The 20512-nt window shown below is 35.9% G+C and overlaps 1 protein-coding gene across 10 annotated transcripts in view; it reads right to left on the reverse strand.

The window, feature by feature from the left end:
- The window catches only part of PIK3C2G (phosphatidylinositol-4-phosphate 3-kinase catalytic subunit type 2 gamma), a 363044-nt gene that overhangs the window by 211855 nt on the left and 130677 nt on the right, over positions 1 to 20512 (reverse strand). For all 10 annotated transcript variants that reach the window (XM_046638270.1, XM_046638261.1, XM_046638263.1 and 7 more), the window contains 3 exons: positions 16674 to 16788; positions 9630 to 9760; positions 1920 to 2108 (listed from right to left, as the gene is read on the reverse strand). In XM_046638270.1, the coding sequence (XP_046494226.1) occupies positions 1920 to 2108; positions 9630 to 9760; positions 16674 to 16788 (435 nt within the window). The remainder of the gene's footprint in view (positions 1 to 1919; positions 2109 to 9629; positions 9761 to 16673; positions 16789 to 20512) is intronic.

Consider the following 20512-nt stretch of genomic DNA (forward strand, 5'->3'; position numbering starts at 1 on the left):
TTGTTGTTGAGTTGTAAAAGTATTTATATATTCTGGATACAATTCCCTTATTAGATATATGACACCAATATTTTGTCTTATTCTGTAAATTACTACTTTCACATTTTGAACCAACTTTCTATTAGCTAACGAGTTCAAGAATGACAAAATAATAATGTGCTAATATTCTAATTTTTACTTGAGTAAAAGAAAACTAGAAATTAGCAAAAAATTTTGCAGATTTTGGCTATTCTTAAATTTCTAAATCAGAAAAAGAGGTTAGGAGTAAGGTGAAAATCAGAACTTGTCTTTTCCAGAAAGGTCTTGAAACACAGGTATGAACTGAAAGCTCCCAACGAAACCAATCAATTGTTAATTGATGTTTTTACCATATGATTATTTCTTAATTCATTCAACTGTACAAGGTAATGTGGGAAATAAAGATAATAGATGATTCCCTCAAATAACATAATTAAAATGTTAAAATAAGGTACAAATAATTGTAATATATTTTAGAAACTGATTGATTCAATATTGAGTAATTACTATGACTCTGGCATTATTAAGCCCCTGGAACAGAAACACTAAGATGATATGTTTTGCCTTACGTAGCTCTCATTTTAATGTGGGCAAAATTGCACGTTTCACATGTTGCATGTAAACACATTATAATAAAATGTAATTCATAAAGTAATTGAGTACTGTACTAGGCAGACAGAAGTGGTCAAGTCGACCTGGCAAGGTCAAGGATGGATCCAGAGATGAAGCCTTACAACAGAAAAAGCTCCAAGCTCAACTAACAGAAAAATTCTATCCACCTATCTATCATCTATCTATCTATCTATCTATCTATCTATCTATCTATCTATCTATCTATCCATCCATCCACCTATCCGCTATAAAGGAAGAATGGGCATCTGGGCACACATTAATTAACAGAAGATACCATTAAATTTAGTAAAATCTTCAATGTGAAAGACACAAAAAATGTAGGATTCTAAGATAATTTGTAAATTTTGAACTTGGAGAATTGAGAGGAAGCTAGTAACTCTTACAAATAATAGAAAAAGAAAACTCTTTCTCCTCCTTTCCCACCCCAGAATTTTTGTAAGGACACTAATTTTAAATAACTAAAATAAATCAGCTCAAAAAGTCCTTTGTGTCACTCTCTATCCCACCTTTCTCCTTCTGTCAGGACCTTGAGAGAGAATTCAGAACAGAACTGGGTTCCACAATGCTTCTCTGATTCTAGAGATTGCAGACTTTCTTCATGGCATCAGTGAGCAGATGCTATCAAGACAGACTTAAAATATCTCTTCTCGGCTTTGAATATAAAATAGAAGCCAAGGAAGATCTGCTTCCCCAAACCAGAGGCAGCTACCACACATGTTCCCACATGCTTCTCCTTAACTAGAAGGCATCATTACCCACCTCCCAACCCCCACCCCTGTGCATTTCAATCTGAGGGAAGATTTGGAGAGTACATAAGGGACAGATTTTTTCCTTTTATTCTTGTCATTATCGCTGGCATATTAATTGTACACCTACTATAAGCAGGGTATTTTGCCACACTTTGCATATTGCAATAGTAAAAGATATGGTTCCAATTTTTAAGGACTTTTCTGAGAGGGGGAGGAGTAGAGAACTTTATTTTTCCCTATTTAATTTTTTTGTTATTTCTGTAAGATCAACTAGACTCTGTTCATTTATGAAACTATGGCCATTAATTATACTTAAAGTTTAGTACAGAAGACACAATTATAGCTTAGATTTATTTAAAATTTACATTCATAATTTACATTTATCTAAACTTAAAAGCCACAGCTATTGAAATCGGGAGCAAACAAAATAGCTATTGAATTAATCATATGGTCCTGTATTTCTTCTCTTCAAACGAATTTTTCTCATTGGTAATATCATGCTTGTTATGCAATTCTTACCTGGAGGTCAAAAGTCCAAGTGCCTCCAAAGGGTGAGAAAATTTCCATCTTCTCGAAATGTCATGCATTTCTGAAACAGTTCTTTCATCCCATCCAGGGGCACTACCCAGGACCAAAGGAAGTGAGCAGTTTTCATTATTGCAGTAGAAGCGATAAAACCATAAGTATCTTCTCTTTTCCTCGGAGAGTCTGCAAAACCAGATTGAAAACTGCAATTTACCAGAGTTTGCTATACTAACAAATGTTGCTGTAAACACAAAGTACAAAATCTTACTCCAGTTCTTTGAATTTTATTTTATTTTATTTTGGAAAACAAGTCCTTTATCTTCTTGGGACAGTTTGATAGGTTATTTCATCTGTTTATTTCCCACTAACTTTATTGTTTTATAGAAAATAAACTTTAGTTCAGACAATTCATATTTATCTTTCCTCCCTTTTATCCTTGCCACTTTTTTAAAAAAGTCATTTTGGTTGGCAAAATCTCTATCTCCTTTAGAGTAGGCCAAGTTTATCTGAATTCTGCAACACGTCCTACTTAGAACAGAAGTAATCAACCATTTACTTTCTTTACAAATTAACTTAGAACCAAGTGGGCTTGTGAAGAAATGGCATATTTTGAAGACGACAGTCCTTCATCTCAAAGCAAGTTTCATCAGAGTTCTGGAAGTCTTTGCTCTCAACTTCAAAAACAAAGATCTCAATTCATCCCTGGATTCTGGCTTTAAATTCGCAGAGTTTGCTGGAAGTTTGGTGTTAAAATGCTAGTGAACAGGACTTCCTTAAATGCCCAAGTATTTCCCCATGGAGAGTGGTCTCAAGAAGAAGATGGAAGTCCAGGACTAGGGCCATTGACTCACTGACAGTTTATCGTGTTTTGCTCACACTCCAGCAGGCATTCAGAACCACAGTTCAACTGGAGGACAGCATTTCTCACATGACAATGACAGCTTTTGAACACTGTCTCCTCCAAACTGACACTCTGTTGCTTAGTTTAAATTACCTAAAACTCCCAAGAAGGATAAGGAGAAATATCAAAAGATTTTAAAAGTCAGTATTTCTCTACAATTTCTTTTGAAGCCATCTTCATCTACAAAAGGAAAGGATTGGACTAGAGATGATTTTTAAGATATGTTTGGGCTCCTTTCCTGTTCTGACACTACCTTCTCCACCAGAAAGCCCTCAGAAGGAAAAATTTCATAACAAAATTATTAAATTACCGAAACAAATTATTTTGTTCTGATTAAATTCCTTTTTGTCCCTATATTGAATAGTGCTTTCTTCTTTTACCTTCTATTATTGAAGCATAATTTACATAAAAGGGAATGTACAGATTCAGTTCAATAAATTTTAACAAATGCATTTACCGAGTAAAAACCACACTCCTTTCAAGATATAAAACAGTTTTCTCATGCCACCAAAGGGAAACACTGGTATGATTTATTTCACTGTAGATTAATATTACCTATTTTAGAACTTCATATAAATTGAATCAGAATAAATACTGTTTTATCATTTCTTTCACTCAACATAACGTTTTTGAAATTAGCCATATTGCTAAGGGTATCAGTAGTTCATTCCTATTAATAACGAGTATTCTACCTTTGTATGAATATGTCACAATTTGCTTATGCTTTCTCCCACTTGATGGACATTTCAGTTGTTTCTTGTTTTAAGACATTATACAGCTGCTGTGAATATTTGTGTGCATGTGTTTGTATGGATGTATTTTTCACGTATCCTAGAAGCACCTAGGAAGGGAATGACTGGCTTGTATATCAGGTGCTGCTCATCTTTTGAAGAAACTGTTTTCTGAAGTGGTTGTAAGATTTTACATTATTATGTATAGAGTATGATAGTTCCAATCGTACCACATTCTTGCCAACACTTCATTTTTGCCCATTTAAAAATACTATCCATTTTAATGAGTGTATAGCGGTATCCATACTACTAATTTGGGGAGAATTAGAACTGTCATCTTAAAAATCAGGAGTATTCTCATTAATGACATATCTTTCTATTTACTTAGGTTTTCTTTAATTCTTTTAGCAAAGTTTTGCACTTTTTAGTGTAGAGTTTTTGCTATTATAGATAGAATTTTAAGATAAAATTTATCTTCTATTTTTCACTGGAATACAAGTGCATTTTGTACATTGATCTCAAGTGCTATGATCTTACATAATCATGTCATCTGAAAATAGAGGCAGTTTTATTTCTTTCTGCCCAATTTATACACACTTAAAATTTCTTTTTCTTGCCATAATGCACAGCTAGGACTTCCAGTACAACATTGAAGAGAAATATTTAGGCAGACACCCTTGCTTTTTTTCTGAACCTTAAGGGGAAAGTATTCATTCTTGCACCACTTAATAGGACGTTTACTCTAGATTTTTTCATAGGTCTAAAGTTAAGGTAGGATTTTAAGGTTGAGGAAGTTCCATTCTATTCTATTCTAAGTTTTGTGAGTTTTTATCACGGTTGGATGTTGAACTTTGTCAAATGTTTTTACCAAGTCTATCAAGACGATACGATTTTTCTTGTATATCCTTTTCCATTCTTTAAATTTTAATCTAGCTGAATCCCAATATTTAATATATGTGCCTGTAAACAGTATAAAGTTAGATACTACTTTTGTAACATAGGCTGACAATTTTTGCCTTTTAACTGGATTTTTTATTCTGTTTATATTTAACATAATATTGATATGGTTGGGCCTAACTCAACCATATTGCTATTTGTTTTTGTGTGTGTGTCTACACCATTTTTTTCATCCCTTTCCTGCCTTCTTTTGGATTTTCTTTCTTTTTTTTTGTATTTCACTTTTGTCTTCTTGACTTTTAAATGTATGCTTAAAATTTGGCCAGTGTGGTTTCTCTAGAGGTTACAATATTCTTTTTTAGCATATCACAGCCAACCACAAATTATACACTGCATTATGTACAATATAAGAACCTTAGAACAGTATACTACCATTTTCCATTTCTTATCCTTATTGTAGTTGTTATACATTTTATTTTTATACATTATAATCTCAGCATACATTGTGATTATTTTTGGTTTAAATGGTTATTTTTTAAATGAATTAATAGATGTATAAATAAAAGTATTTTTGGGGCCAGCCTGGTGGCATAGTGGTTAAGTTCACTTGCTTTGCTTCAGTGGCCCAGGGTTTGCAGGTTCGGATCCCAGGTGCAGACCTAGCACTGCTCGTCAAGCCACACTGGCAGCATCCCACATAAAATAGACGAAGATTGGCACAGATGTTATCTCAGCGACAGTCTTCCTCAAGCAAAAAGAGGAAGATTGGTAACAGGTGTTAGCTCAAGGCCAATCTTCCTCATAAAACAATTAAAAATGAAAGTATTTTTATTACCTACCTATTTTCCCTTTATGGTGCTTTTCATTTATTCTTGTAGATTTGAGTTTCTTTCAGCCTGAAGCATTTCCTTTAATATTTCTGATAGTACAACTGAGTTGATAATAAACTACCTCAGCTGTGTTTAGTTGAAAATGTTTCATTTTGCCTTCATTTTTGAAATATAATTTTACTGGTTATAGAATTCTAACTTAATAGATTATCTCTTCCCCTTTCAAGACGTAAGGTGATGTTCTACTGTCTTTTGGATTCCATTGATTCTAATGAGAAACTGCAGTTAATATTATAGTTGTTCCGCTGTATGCCAATTTGCTCATTTTCTCTGATGCTTTAAAAAATTTTCATCTTTATCTTTAGTTTTCAGAAATTTGACTATAATGTGCTTAGGTGGTGTGTGTGTGTGCAAGCATGCACATGTACACTTGCTTGGGAGTTGCTAAACTTCTTACATCTGTGGGTTGATTTTTTTTAATCAAATTTGTAAAATTTTGGTTATCTCTAATTTGTTTTTGCCTCAATCTCTCTTTCTTCTCCTGTGTGTCCAATACACATATAATATACTGCTTGCTACTGTCCTCTAGGCCACAAAGCTCTATCACTATTTTTAGGACACTTTTTTTTTCTGTACTTCAACATGGATAATTTTTATTGCCCCTCCTTCAAGTTCACTGTTCTTTTATTCTTCAGTATGAACTCTGTTAAGCCTTTCCAGTGATGGCTTTTAAATTTAGATATTGTGTTTTTCAGTTCTTAAATTTCCATGTTTTTACTGAGACTTCACTTGTCCACTCATATATATCTTTTTCTTTAAATCCGTAAATGTCTTTGTAACAGTTCTATTGAAGTTATTATCTGCTGATTTAAAAATATTTGGGTCCATTTCTGTTAACTGCTTCCCCACATCCCAGGCTATGGTTATAGATTTCTGACTCTTCCTATATCTGGCAATTATTGATCGTATGCTAAGCATTTAAAATGCTACATTGTTGAGAGTCTGCATTTTGCCATATTTTGGATGTTGAATGCTTCAATTTTTTTTTAGCAGGCAGTTTAATTACCAGCACATCAGCTTTATCCTTTTGAGACAGGTTTTTATCATTTGTAACGTTAAGCCTAGCATAATCCTTAATCTTGGGCTACAGCACACTTACTCCTAATATGCATCTTTCTGGCTTCTTTGTTAAACGCCTGGGGTGTTCTGTGATCTTTCTCCATTCTTACTGGTCAGAATTTCTATGTCTCCCGGTATTGTGCAACCTCTAGAATCTACATTTATTTCACATGTCCCTGTAGTGAGGCCCTACAAAATCTCCACCTGCTTGTGCGTAGCTTAGTACTCTGCTAAATAGATATGGGGACCCCAACACATATTTTGTAAGTTCCATCCTGTATGTCTTCCTTCTCTCTACTATAATGCTCTAGAAATTCCACCTGCCTTAGCATCATTCAACTCTGATCTTTGTCTTTTTTTTTAAATCTCAGCAAGACCAGCATGCTCTTCTTTAATTATACCTCCCAGAACCATGATGTAGAAAGTGCCTCTGTGCCGAAAGACGCTTTATTCACGGGCTCACCTCAAGCCCTGTTATGTTCAATTTATGGGTGTCTCGTATGTCTTTTTCTTGTGTCATATTTCTTTAAGTCAGGAGGATTAGTCCAGTAATAGGTATCCTTCATGGCTGGAAGTGGAAGTATTCATTTCTTTCAAAACAAATGTTTTTATATCTTTCCCTTTTGGATATTCTTCATACGTAGAAACACTTTTTTAGTTGGCAGCAAGAAGAAATTTTTAAAAAGTTTTACAAATATTATAGGTAGATTTTTCCTTGAATTTCATTGAGACTAAACTTCCTGACTCTGATTACATTTTGTCAATTTGAAAAAAAATAAGTCACCAACCAAATGATAAAATGTGATATTTTGGAACTGAAGTTGATATGATTCTAACACAAGTTTTATCACATTGAAGGCTGTTCTCCATCTGTTTTCACAGTCCAGAATGGAAGTGTACTATACTGAACATTAATAATTGTATTTGAGTGGGTGAAACGGGGAAAATGTTGCTTATCTTACATATAAACTATTCAGTTAAATAGACACTGAAGTATAAAGCAAGTTATAATTCACTGGGGTTAATTTAAAAACACAAAGCTATAATATTTAAAGGCAGATACTGTGATTATTTATTGGGTGGTTTTAACCTTTTCTTGTTGAATATATTTAAAATTTCAAAGCATGGCATTTTTTTCATATTTTAAAAGTATCTCATTACAAATATATTTGCCTCTGATATGTGACACAGCTGTTAAATGTAAGGTTTTGTAGTTTTGAGTAAGTAGTAGAAGAGGATGCTTCATCTAGCTAAGACGACAGTAGTACAACAATGGAGCATCAAAATACATGTCATGAGGACTATCAGAATCTTCCATCATCTTCAATCTTCAAGGTAACTTTCTATATCAGACACCATGCAAAGGAAGTTTATTCATTATAACATATTTATTTTACACATATTATTTAGCAGGCTTAGAGTAGTGCAATGGAAAAATAATGATAAATGAGATAAAAGTTCCTTCTTCTCCCAGTTCTTACAAATTAATAAGGAGGACAAGAAAAAAAACCACATTAATGAACAAGGTGATAATAGATTGTGTTAATTGTGATAACATAAAAGGTGATAAGAGAGTAAAGAGAGAAAAACTTCATTAGCTAGGGTGATCAAAGAAGGTCTTTTTGGGATGGGTTCGGTGGCATAGCAGTTAAGTTCACATGCTCCATTTTGGTGGCCCAGGGTTCACCAGTTGGGATCCCGGGTGTAGACCTACGCACTGCTTATCAAGCCAGACTGTGGCAGGTGTCCCACAAATAAAGCAGAGGAAGTGGGCACAAATGTTAGCTCAAGGCCAATCTTCCTCAGTAAAAAGAGGAGGATTGGCAGCAGATGTTAGCTCAGAGTTAATCTTCCTCAAAAAAAAAAGAAAAAAAAAAAAAGAAAAGGAAGGTCTTTTTGAGAAGATCACATTTAAGCAAAGACCTACAGGATGAGACGATTCAGTCACAGGAAGAACTGAGGAAGGGGTGTTTCAGGTAAGGGGAACACCAAATTAAAAGCTCTTGATATGGGAGAGGGACCAGCATATTTGAAGTATATGAAGGAGACTAATGTTCCTGGCTTGAAGTAAACAAGGAAAAGAGTAATATGAGTTGAAATTAGAGAACAAGGCAGTAACAAGATTATCCAAAACAGAACTCTTGATCACCCTCAACGCCTCAGTTTTAGGATGGCTCAAACTTACTCTTTCTCTAGAAAATGACTCTAACATCTGCCCAGTTGATCAATTCAAAACCTTAGATTCTCCATTGATTTAATTGATTCCTTAGTTTCTCAACTGGCTTACTCTCTAATAACTATTAATCATAAAGTCATGTCTTCTCAATTTCCAAAATATGTCTCCCAAATCTAGCCATTTCTACCTATGTCCACTGCCATCACTCTAGTTCTAGCCACCGTGATCTCTTGCCCAAAATATTACATTAACTTCTTTGCTGTACTGCTTGCTTCCACTCTTACTTCTTCTCCAATCCATTCTTCAACATGTGGTCAAAAGGAACATTCAAAAAGATTATTCAGATCACATGACTTCCCTGTTCAAAACCTTTGAGTGATTTCTCATTCTTGGAATAAAATGTCATGTTATATATCTTACCACAGTACATCTATAATTACTTTCTTAGTTTTACGCTTTGGGAATGTTATTAATGAGCACAATTAGCTGTGGCTCAGATATTGCCATGTAGTAAGAATGAATGCCATTAATTCTCCCACAGTTCTTTCGGGGATTTTGGTTTTATTCAGAGAATTACTGTTGGACACTATTTAAGTACTCCATAGTCACTAATTTAGTGCTATTAAAACATGATTTATTTCCGTACTTTTTTATTCTGCCAGGATAATTAAATTTTGCTTTTTCCTGTTTACTAAAGCAACCTTCCACCAACTTGGAGAATGGTTCAGCAATAGTTTATCCATGTTAAACGGTGATATATATCTAATCACTCTCTTCTTTGTTGTTTTGAACTGAATGATTTCCAATCTTTTTATTCTTTTCTTTGATTAAAGTTGCTAAATGCCACAGAAAAAAAGAACTTTAAAAAACATGCAAAATTACTAATTTAGCTCCTAAGCATTAATTATAATCCAACACATGTGACTTTAAGAAATGAAAGTAGTTATGTGGGAAGGAACGTTCACTCTTTAAAGTTATGAATACTTCCAATATGATTGATGGTATCATGAACAGCAGGCAACATTGACTCACAAGATCTGGGTCACTTACAGTAAGGGAGACTGTTTCTGTGAAAGTCTGGCAATATGTTTTAAACACTCTTTCGGTGGTTCTTCAAGATCACTTCTACTGTCTTCAGAATCAAGTTTCATATATTCCCACTTGGTAGCTGGAAAATCGATCTGAAATAAAGACATGATTTGCCATGTAGTCAATGCCTCAAAAATGCATTATTAATTTAATAATCTCCATCTTAGATTTGTAGAAACCAAAATAAAGGACAATTCCTATATTTTCTGTGCTATTTATTATTTTAAAATAATTTTCAAAAGAATCATTAAGGTTTGGACTTAGTATTCAAATATACATGGTATTTGGCAAATCCTCAGTTATTTATATAAATGGTATAAATTAGTAGTCTGTAATGGTGTCTGAGGAAAAATGAGAAAAATAATAACAATATATAACCTTTTCATAAAGTTAAATGTTATATTTTTGTTTAACACTGAAATTATAGCCTTTCTACATTCTGTATTAAAATGTCTTTCTATTATTAAATGATAAAAATTATAGATGATAATTTTACTTTTTTAATGTAATCACTTGGAAAAATAAAAAGAGTTACTCTACGTTGGTCTCTACTTTATGAAAGTCTGTGAACCACTTTGTAGACATGGGAGAGGAATCTTCTTGATAAAGACCTGTTTTGCAAGTTTATAACTACATGGAATATTTTTACTTTGGCTCTGTAGTTCAGCTTTATAAATGGGGCTAGAATGCAAGCCTCCTTTTTTCTTGGCTCAATGTGCTTTCTATTAAATCATGTTTCAATGATAATCTGATTCTAGTAAATAAAATAACAGTTAACAAAAAACACAGTTTTAAACTATGTAAATAAGCTAAGTATTTTAACACCACATATATTTGCTTAAGGTTGTCATACATTCTTTCTCATTTTCATATTAGAAAACCTAAAGAAATTATTTTTCTCAGCTGAACTATGTTAGGTTGGATCTCAGAGAAAAACGAGGACCATCATAAGGTAGATCGTGTGAGTTACAGTCTGAAATACTCTTATTTATTTGCAAAAGTTTAGCAATTTCATTCTGCAACCTCTAAAATTTGTTGCATTATTTCTTTTTGTTATAATTTTTTTATAATGTACCACTTATTACTCCAACATGATAAAAGAACTAAGTAATAAAAAAGCTAAACCAAAGCAATATTATAGTAAATTTTGTCTCTTAAAAGAAAGATTTAATTTTGGTGCCTTAGAGGGAAATGTCTCCAGTGTTAGCAAGTTATATGTTACTCTTTATGTATCCAAATACTTTTAAATACATGAAACAAAAATACCAGAAACAGTATTTAATGAGCTAGTTCAATTTTATATTGGTCCTAAGTAAAGTGCAGGGTGAATTAGGAAACTAAAGACCATGGATGAGAATACAGAAGTATCCTTGTACAGAAATCCATAATAAATTCTTTGATATATTTCACTTATTAAATGTTTTTTTCTGATACATGAATGAGGTCCTATTCAAATTGCATATTTTCACATATTATGAAATAAAACAGTTACTGATTCGTGAGCCACTGATAGAAAATATTGCCATTTTCCCAATTGCCTCTTGTTTTAATTTTTCACAAAAGAGAAGTTCCCCCAAAGTATGTGTTAATGTATTCGCTCTAGAATTGTTTTGAGTACCATGCATTATGGAGGATATAAGAAGTATGTATCACCAGAGAACTTAGAGTTTAAGTAAGGAGAAAAGACACACATTAACAATTAAAATAGAGTGCAATATATACATAGTACCCCAAAGCTGTGCTTCAAGTCAGTAATGGTAAACATGTGACTTTGCTCTTCTCCTTCTATTGGCATGACTGACTAGGCCTGGCCTTCGTCTTTAATTTCTTTTTAATGGAGTGCTCTAGGAGATCTCTTCAAATGTCTCCATTGCATGTGCCATGACACCTATTTATCACACTCCTGCCTCAACCATTCGGGATAGAATCCTGATTTCAAGACCAAAAATTTTATGACACTCCTTCCTCTGGGGTACAGAAAAATATTCAGACTTGGTCATCTCATTTTCTAATTCACACCTCCTTATACATTTGGATATTGGCTTCTTGTGTTCCATTTATCCTTCTTGCTTCACTTCCTCTCCTCATCCCTCTCCATTTACACTTGACCACCATGTTTCCTACTATGACTTCGTCTCTTGGAATTCCTTGAAAGAGCTGTTATGAATGTCTCTAGCGTCCTTGACCCACAATCATGCCCATAAAGTGTCCATGGGCCCAGCTTCGGCCCCTATGATTCTGTCAACTTGTTCAAAGAATTTTCATCTGAATTTTAGATGTAGGTGGGACATTATAAGGCACATTAATATTTGACCATAAGTTGTATAGCAGTTCAGGAGAAGGAAAGATGCCTACCAAGTGGATGGCAATTGTGATGAGTCTCAAGGAAGGAGTCATAAAAAAGGGACCCATATGGTGGTTCATGAGTGAGGAAAAAAGAACCTTTGCTACATTAGAACACAAAACGTACTGTGTTCTAAGGCCCTTGTATCAATAAGACTAGTGCCTCTTCCTAACATTACTGATAACGGAGGACAAGCACATAATAAAATGTGAGGTAAAGTAAAATACTTTGGGTGAGTGAGTAGGTAAGAACTATGGTTTAAGGAGAAGGCCTACTCACATAAAAGGAAGAACTGAACATTCTGGTATCTGGATTCCAGTAAGTGGATCAAAGTGCTAAGTTTAGAAATGCCTGGAAGTTGAGTTTTGTAGTGATCAGAGGTATGGACACATATCATTAATTTAACAAATATTATATTCCAGGTACTAATGTTAGATGCTGTGGATAAAACACTTTTAATGCCCTCAGAAATCAAGAAGTCAACGGGAGAGAAGTCAATGAGAAAGAAACATAATGTGGTAAATGTGCTGATAAAAATATTATTGGTTATTATGTCAATACAGAGTAAGGGCACTTAACCCTGCTTGGGGTGGAAAGAGAGAAGGGAGTGAGGGAGAGATTCCTGGAGGAGGGTCCATGGACCCTAAAAGATGAATATCAATAACAGAAACAAAGTGAGAGGAGGGGTGGGGTGTGGATGATGAAGGCAAGAGGGAAAGCACACTGCAGTCAGGGAACAGTATTCAGAAATGCACATAAGGTAAAAGCAGGACAGTGCAAGTCAGAAACTACATTTTAAAAGTTGTTGGAGCTTGAAGCATCAGACAGGGATTGGCAAGAGAAACATTTGGGAAGGGGGCCATGCTATAGAGTTTGCCTTAATTGTCTATGTAGTGCTGAGTTATTGAAGAGTCTAAGTAGGGGAGTGGCAGGTTCAGATTTAAGTCTTAGAAGAACCACACTTGTGGATTTTGGATTAGAGAAAGACAAAACTAAAAGCAAGAATACCAGCTCAACCGTAGTAACCTAGGAGGGAATTGTTGAAGTAGGGCAGATGAGGGAGGGAATTGAGAGGACAGACTTGAGGAACACAGAGGAGATAAAGTGGCAGGATAAAGTGTGGACTGAATATAAGTAGGGAGAAAGAGGGAGAGGCAAGTGAAATAGGTAGACGTATGCGGGGGCATGAACAGACATAAATAATTCGGGGACTGAAAGCAATTTTAGAGGAAGGTGAGCTTGGTTTGGGATATGTTGTCTTTGAAAGTGTCTACAGAATATCCAGGAGGCAGTTTCAGCAGGTATGTGGCTATATATAACTGAAGCTTGTGGTATGAAGGAATCTGAATTAGAGATACAGACTCAGAAGTGAACCTGCACAGACATTGTGAATAAAGCCTTAGAAATGAATGAGACCCAGCAATTCCACTGCTAGGGACATATCCAAGACAAATGAAAACATACATCCACACACAACCTTGTACACGAATGTTCACAGCAGTGCTATCTTAATAGCCAAAAGATGGAAACAATCTAAATGCACATCAACTAATGAATGGACAAATAAAGCATGGTATATCCATAAAATGTAGCATTATTCAACAACGAAAAAGAAATGAACACTGATATATGCTACAATGTGGATGAACTTTGAAACATTATGCTAAGGGAAAGAAGCCAGTCACAAAGACCACATATTGTATGATTTCATTTAAATGAAATGTGAAGAATAAGTGAATCTATAGAGACAAAGTAGATTAGAGCATAGAGTTGGGGAAAACAGGGAAATAGGTGGTGATAGCTAAAGGTTGTGGGATTTCTTTTTGAAATGATGAAAATTGATGGGGGGTGATAATTGTACATTTCTATGAAAATAGTGAGGAACCACTGAATTGCACACTTTAATGGGAAAATTGTATGGTATGTGAATTATATCTCAATAAAGCTTTCTAAGAAATTCTCCCAGGGAGAATATATGTACTGAGAATAGCAATGGGCAGCACATGGAACCCTTGAGAACCATCAACAGTGAGGACTAGAAGAAGAAGCAGGGAGCCTGGGAAGGAGAAAGAGAAAGGACAACCAGAGAGAAGCATGAGTGGGTAGTAAACCTGAAGCCAAAGGAGAAGAGTGTTCTGAGATAGGGAAAAGATAGTGCCAAAAACCATACAAAGAGGGCGAGTATGAAGAAGACTCAAAAACACACTGGATTTGGCAACTAAGAATTAATGGGTTACCTGACAACAGTTAAATGTACTGAGGACAAACAAGCCAGGATATAATGAATTTAGACATGAATGGAGAGATGAGGAAGTACAGAAATATAAAATAGAACAAGAGCAAAAATAACTAAAACAATTCTGCCTTTATTTCTTAAATTGTGAGAGAGCCACTCTACTGGACTTTACATGAGGAGAGGCAGAAAGTTGAGGGAGACCCAGGTTGATGGATCATCAATGCAATGATGTTTCGATTTCTAAACTCAGAGCTTCTTCACTCTATCCACTACTTCCAGTCAGTGCCTCAGCCACAGAACCTGAAAAGAAATGATTGACTAGAAGCAATCAGGTTCTGTGACACAGCATAGCCCTTATCATACTAGGGTGGCTACATTGTGGCACTAACTACCCAACTTATAAAGATAATCAGAAAAGCATAGACCTGAAAGAAGTATCACAGGCATAATATAATCCTTTCATTGCGTGAAAACAGAAGGTTAGATGACTTGTCCATAGTCATAAAATTTTCTATTAAACAGTTAAGACTAGAATCCAGATTTCCTAACTCAGCTTGATGTCTTTCCCTGAGATCCATTCTGATCCTGTAACACAAACACTGATTGCAGAATGCGTTTCTAATTTCCTTACCATCTCATAATCTTTAGCTTAAAAATTCTGCTCTAAATTTAGCTGTATGTAATTAGAGTGATACTGGTTATTAAGGGTTTTAACTTTAATACTTTAATAACTCCTATTTTATTTTGTATATTTCATCTTCAATTAAAGCTGTTTCCCTTTAGGTCTATGCCATTTGAAACTACTTTGGAAAAATCAGATAATTTAACTTCTTCGCACACTGCTGAACGATTTACATGCCCACCTTTTTTTTTGTAAGATAAATTCTGTTATGGTTCCAGATGTCTACTTGGAAATCTATGCTACTGTTGAATACTTGAAACTTTTCTTCAGATTCCACTTACTAAGATCTATGTCCCTAACAGAGCTGTTCCCTTCACCTGAGAAAATCATCTGTCTCCCTTATCTCTCCCACCCCAATGATTGCCACTAAAGACACCTATAATCATGAATTTATATCCAAAAATCTCTGGTAATAGATAGACCTGAAAGATTTTTGTTAAGCTGAAGTGGTTTGGATCTGGCAAGAAATAGTCTGATAAAAAATGCATTTATCTTTTTAAAAAAAGGTAGCTGTCCTATTACAATGGAACATCTGCTAATCAGTAAGCCATCATACATTGAGTGTCTATGATGTTGTGCCAAGAGCCAACTTGAACAACCACTCTTTTTTATCTTCATGTCCATGGATTAGAAGTGGATCTTTGGCTACTGTCTGATGGGGACTTCCTCCCTCCTTCAGAGTGGAAGTCACATTTTTATTGGTACTATTTTTCTCTTCCATTTTCAACATCTGTCTATCTTGCTAAACTTTGTACCACATACCTCCTATGCCAAACCTGAAAATTTAAGAGCCTAGAAATACCACTGGCTTCCTCTAGAGCAGTGATCCTCACCTGAAGCCAAGTCTTTCCCTAGGGGACACTTGACAATATCTGGAGGCATTTGTGATTGTCAGAACTGGGGAGGTGCTGCTGGCATCTAGTGGATAGAAGCCAAAGATGCTGCTAAATATCCTACAATGCATAGGCCAGCCCACACAACAAAGAATTATCTGGTCCAAAATGTTAATAATGCAGAGGTTGAAAAATCTTTTTCTAGAGAACGCTGCCCAGAGAGCAGTTTCCAGGTTTTCCTATAGAGATCGAAAGTTCATATTCACTGTATTTCCATGTCAAGGGTGGCGATGCTTCAGGCATCTGACCAATATTACCACTTATAATCATGAACACACGAGGAGCTCTCAGAAGTAAGGACCAAAGTCTAGAATCATTAACCACCTTTTATTCATGATCACAAATCAAAGAAAGTAGAGAGGCTTTAAGAAAAAAGAAAGTATGATAGACGGATTTTGTTTGCAGTTTCTCCCCCCTACTCAGCTAATTGCTAGTCATTTAGGAAATGCTGATAATAGAATTTTAAGGAAACATGACACAATGCAGAGGCAGATATGAGTAACGTACCAAGTTAATAATATATCCCAATGATTGTTTTTAGAAAATGGAAAGAAAAATGAATGCCCATAATGAGTATACTACTGTCAACACTCCATCCCCTTCTCCCTCCTGATTGTGCTTGATGGAGAATGCTTTGAAATTGCTATTATATAAGCTGGGAGAAAAGTGCTTTGAGAGTACTGAAGGCAAAATAAAAAAAGTAGAGTTTTTACAAATCCCAGCAGGCTGGAGGAAAAGAAGACTATTAAAATGTGTGACCTTGGAAGAAAATTGTTTCTGTAATTGACAACAAGCTACTTATCAACCAATACTTGCTGTGTGTACTTTAATCTCATAGCTTGGCACTTACCTGCAGGATCACTGGGGATGGCTGACTTATATCCCACACTCCTGGAGCTATCATCTCAATGGGAGGCTCACTCTGTAATGTCATGCTGAATAGCACAGGCCCAGGAATGGATTTGCTGCAAAAGACAACACATATGGACAGACAGCAGTCACTTTGTGAAGGAAGCTATTAGTATCTATAAATGTTTTCTTTTGGAATATAAACATAATCAGCTATTCTAATGGCTTCATTCAGTAGCTAGAAGAGAGATACAATATTCCACTAGCCTAGATACAGATTAATAGTTCGTTTCTAATATATCACATGTATGACTATGTTCATAGATGCCTACATTTATTTTCCACAGGAGAAAACTGTTTCCACAATGGTCTCTAACAGATAGCATTTATTCTTAATTTCCAACAATGTTGATTACAAGATGGGACTAAGAATCTCAGATTTACATTCTTGGAGTTAGAACCGTTGAAGTAAATAAAGATGTTAACTCTTCAGAATAGGTTTTGCTCCAGAGAGTGACTAAATTCTCTGGGTATCTTTAAAGATATGAGCTCTACATTTATAGAAAGAAAAGACTTAAATTAGCATATGATCTGAAGAATCAAAATAGTTATGAGACTTCACAGAGGAAATGCTTCCTTATGCATAAACAGAAAGATTATTCACATTCTGAATGTTTAAAAATATGTTGTAAATTACCGTAGTAAATGAGAGTGCATACAGGAGAGACTTTTAACAGGAAGAATTCATGGATGGTTTTAACAGCTTCAGTAACACTCAAATCCACAAATCCTCATAAGAATTTAAAAAGAAGCTATACCTGGGTGAATATCTGAATTACATTATTGGTAAAATATTCCAATGATCACTGAGAACAGTGGAAATTTAAGAGCCTAGAGACTCCACTAGCTTCCTCTAGTGCAGTGATCTTCACCTGAGGTCAATTCTGTCCCGAGAGGACACCTCACAAAATCTGGAGGCATTTGTGACTGTCAGAACTGGGGAGGTGCTACTGGCGTCTAATGGGTAGAAGCCAAAGATGCTGCTAAATATCCTACAATGCACAGGCCAGCCCCCACAGTAAAGAATTATCAGGTTCAAATTATCTGGTCCGGTATATTGATTTTAATATACCAAATTCAAAAGGTAGAACTGAAAGTCAACAAAATTAAATTTAAGTTTATAAAGAACTTTAAGGCATCAAGTGAGACTTTTTGGAAACAACATAAAATTGCATCTTGCCATTTAATAGACACTATGTAAAATATGAAGAAAAAATCCAACAATAAAGCTCTCTTTAAACCTTTAGTTTTCTGAGGCTTGCCTTCTTTATTTTCTATATCTAAAGATATTGTTAGAAAGTATCTGCCCAAGAGAGTACAATTTGTAAACATTATTGGGCAGAAATCTTTATATGACTCAAGAATATTCTTCTAGCAGGATTTTTTTTTTTTGGGGGGGAAGGTGGTCCCTCAACTAACATCAGTGCCAGTCTTCCCCTACTTTGTATATGGGATGCCACCACAGCATGGCTTGATGAGCGGTGTGTAGGTCCATGCCTGGGATCAGAACCTGTGAACTCCAGGCCACTGAAGCGGAGTGCACGAACTTAACCACTATGCCACCAGGCTGGCCCCTAGCAGGATGATTTTTGAATCTTCTTTATCCCTTTGTTCCATCCCCTCCTGATCTGGAGAAACTTGTATTTTGGTATAACAATACAGTACTGGGGGACCAGTATTAGCAAGCTAAAAGTTAGCTTGATGGGGTAAAGATGAGAAAATTATTAATGTGATTTTCCCTTTTGCCTTTCAGAGTATATAACCTTCCCCCAAATGATTTGAAGCATCCATATGCCTGGGAAAAGTTTTGGATTAGTTTCAGGGAGAACGCAAGAGAAAGAAGGAGCGGGAGTATGTCTTAACACCAAACTTGGAGAGCTCAGATGTTAATGTTCTCCAAAGCATTTACAGAAGATATTCCTGTCCACAGGAAAGGATTAACTGGAGTGAGGAAGGAGGATGTGGCATATTGGATGGAGGATGTGGCAAAAGAAAAAGACACCACTTTCTGGCAATTTGGGATGGTGGGAAGCAAGAAACAGAGAAAGAGAACAAGTATGGAGGACATGGGTGTCCCAATTTCTCCCACTTCTGCCTTTGGAAGGCAAATGGGGAGGAGTGTTAGAGAAAAGAGCATAGCAAAATGATGAAGGCAGAGGGTGTTCCTTTGGCACTCTCCATTTCAGATCCTAGAAGGAAATCACCTCTTGAGCTACTCTGGCACCAACCTGTGGCATGAACTTAGACTTGGGGCCATGTGATGAACAGGCAGAAGGAACTCCTGAGTTTAGCTTTTGTGCCTTCTTTGGTTTCTGTGTAGAAGAAACGGGATCTAGAAGCAGCTAAAAGTATATGGGTTAGGGGGGTTTCCCTGAAAGGGGATCACATGGTGGGGATAAGGGGCCTCTCTGATAAGGGCATCTCATTGAACCATCCAAGCTGAGGTCAACTGGGAGTCCAGGTAAACCCTCATGGGTCTATGGTGACTGTGAGAGCCCAAGTCCCCAGGGGACTGCTAGTAAGCCCTGGCCAAGCTGGAAGAGCCCCCATCACAAGCTACACCAGCTGTAACAAGCAGCCACCAGAGTAAAAAGTGCTTTTGATGTGGATATCAGAAATCACCAGGCCTGTTTCTTTTCTGACCCTGTGTATCCAGATACCCCCTTAGAAAGAGAATAAGGGTGTCAATAAGCTGTCAGTGACTGAGCATTTTATCCAAAATAGACTGCATACTGACAAAAGGTCTATTTAAATTACTGAATTGACTAATTTTTGTCATCGATGGAAAATTTTTTTCTCCTCATTAGTTATAGGCTGGAAGCTCATGAAGAAAAGTGTGACATATTAACTGCATTTTTCCTTCACATCTAAGTTGCGTGATGAGTTATATTTATGGCCTTCCTATATTTATATGTCTTGGCCATGCTTCACTCTGCAAATCCAAGTGATCTAAGCGGATTCCTACCAAGGATGAGCGGACTCATGATTAAGTGTCAGTATCTGTCACTTCTCTCCTTGGATGGAGTCTGGATCAACAGCCACCATGACCTTCACCTGAGGCATATGGGGCAGAATGAAGTCAGAGCACTTGATTCAAGTATGTGTATGAGGGGATGAATCAAGCAACAGGGCAGAGGGAGAATGAACTTCTAGCTGTCCAACTGAGGTTGATATAATATACACTTTAAGGCAATTCAACGTAGAAGGCAATTCAAGGTGGCAAGGATGTTTAGCAACATTCTTTGGGCACTCTGTGTGCTTGACATTAGCTAATTTACTTTCTGATAATGGACTGTACCTAAACATCTTTTTAGATATTTCAAGCATGATGGAGGGAATAAATTTCCATAGACTTGTGCAAATAGAGAATATGAGGATGAGGAAGATTTTTAGTGGAAATAAGATGTGAAAAGAATGCATCTAAGGCGTTGGTGGTCTCAGAAAGAAGACGAAAATGGAAACTTATAATACTCAGGCTGATAGGGATCACCAGTAGTTTTTTTTTTTTTTATTTTTTTTTTATTTTTTTTTATTTAAAGATTTTGTTTTTTCCTTTTTCTCCCCAAAGCCCCCCGGTACATAGTTGTGTATTCTTCGTTGTGGGTTCTTCTAGTTGTGGCATGTGGGACGCTGCCTCAGCGTGGTCTGATGAGCAGTGCCATGTCCGCGCCCAGGATTCGAACTGACGAAACACTGGGCCGCCTGCAGCGGAGCGCGCGAACTTAACCACTCGGCCACGAGGCCAGCCCCCACCAGTAGTTTTTATATTACTACTCTGTA

This window comes from Equus quagga, chromosome 1 (genome assembly GCF_021613505.1).
Source record: "Equus quagga isolate Etosha38 chromosome 1, UCLA_HA_Equagga_1.0, whole genome shotgun sequence".
NCBI classification, from domain to species: Eukaryota; Metazoa; Chordata; class Mammalia; order Perissodactyla; family Equidae; genus Equus; species Equus quagga.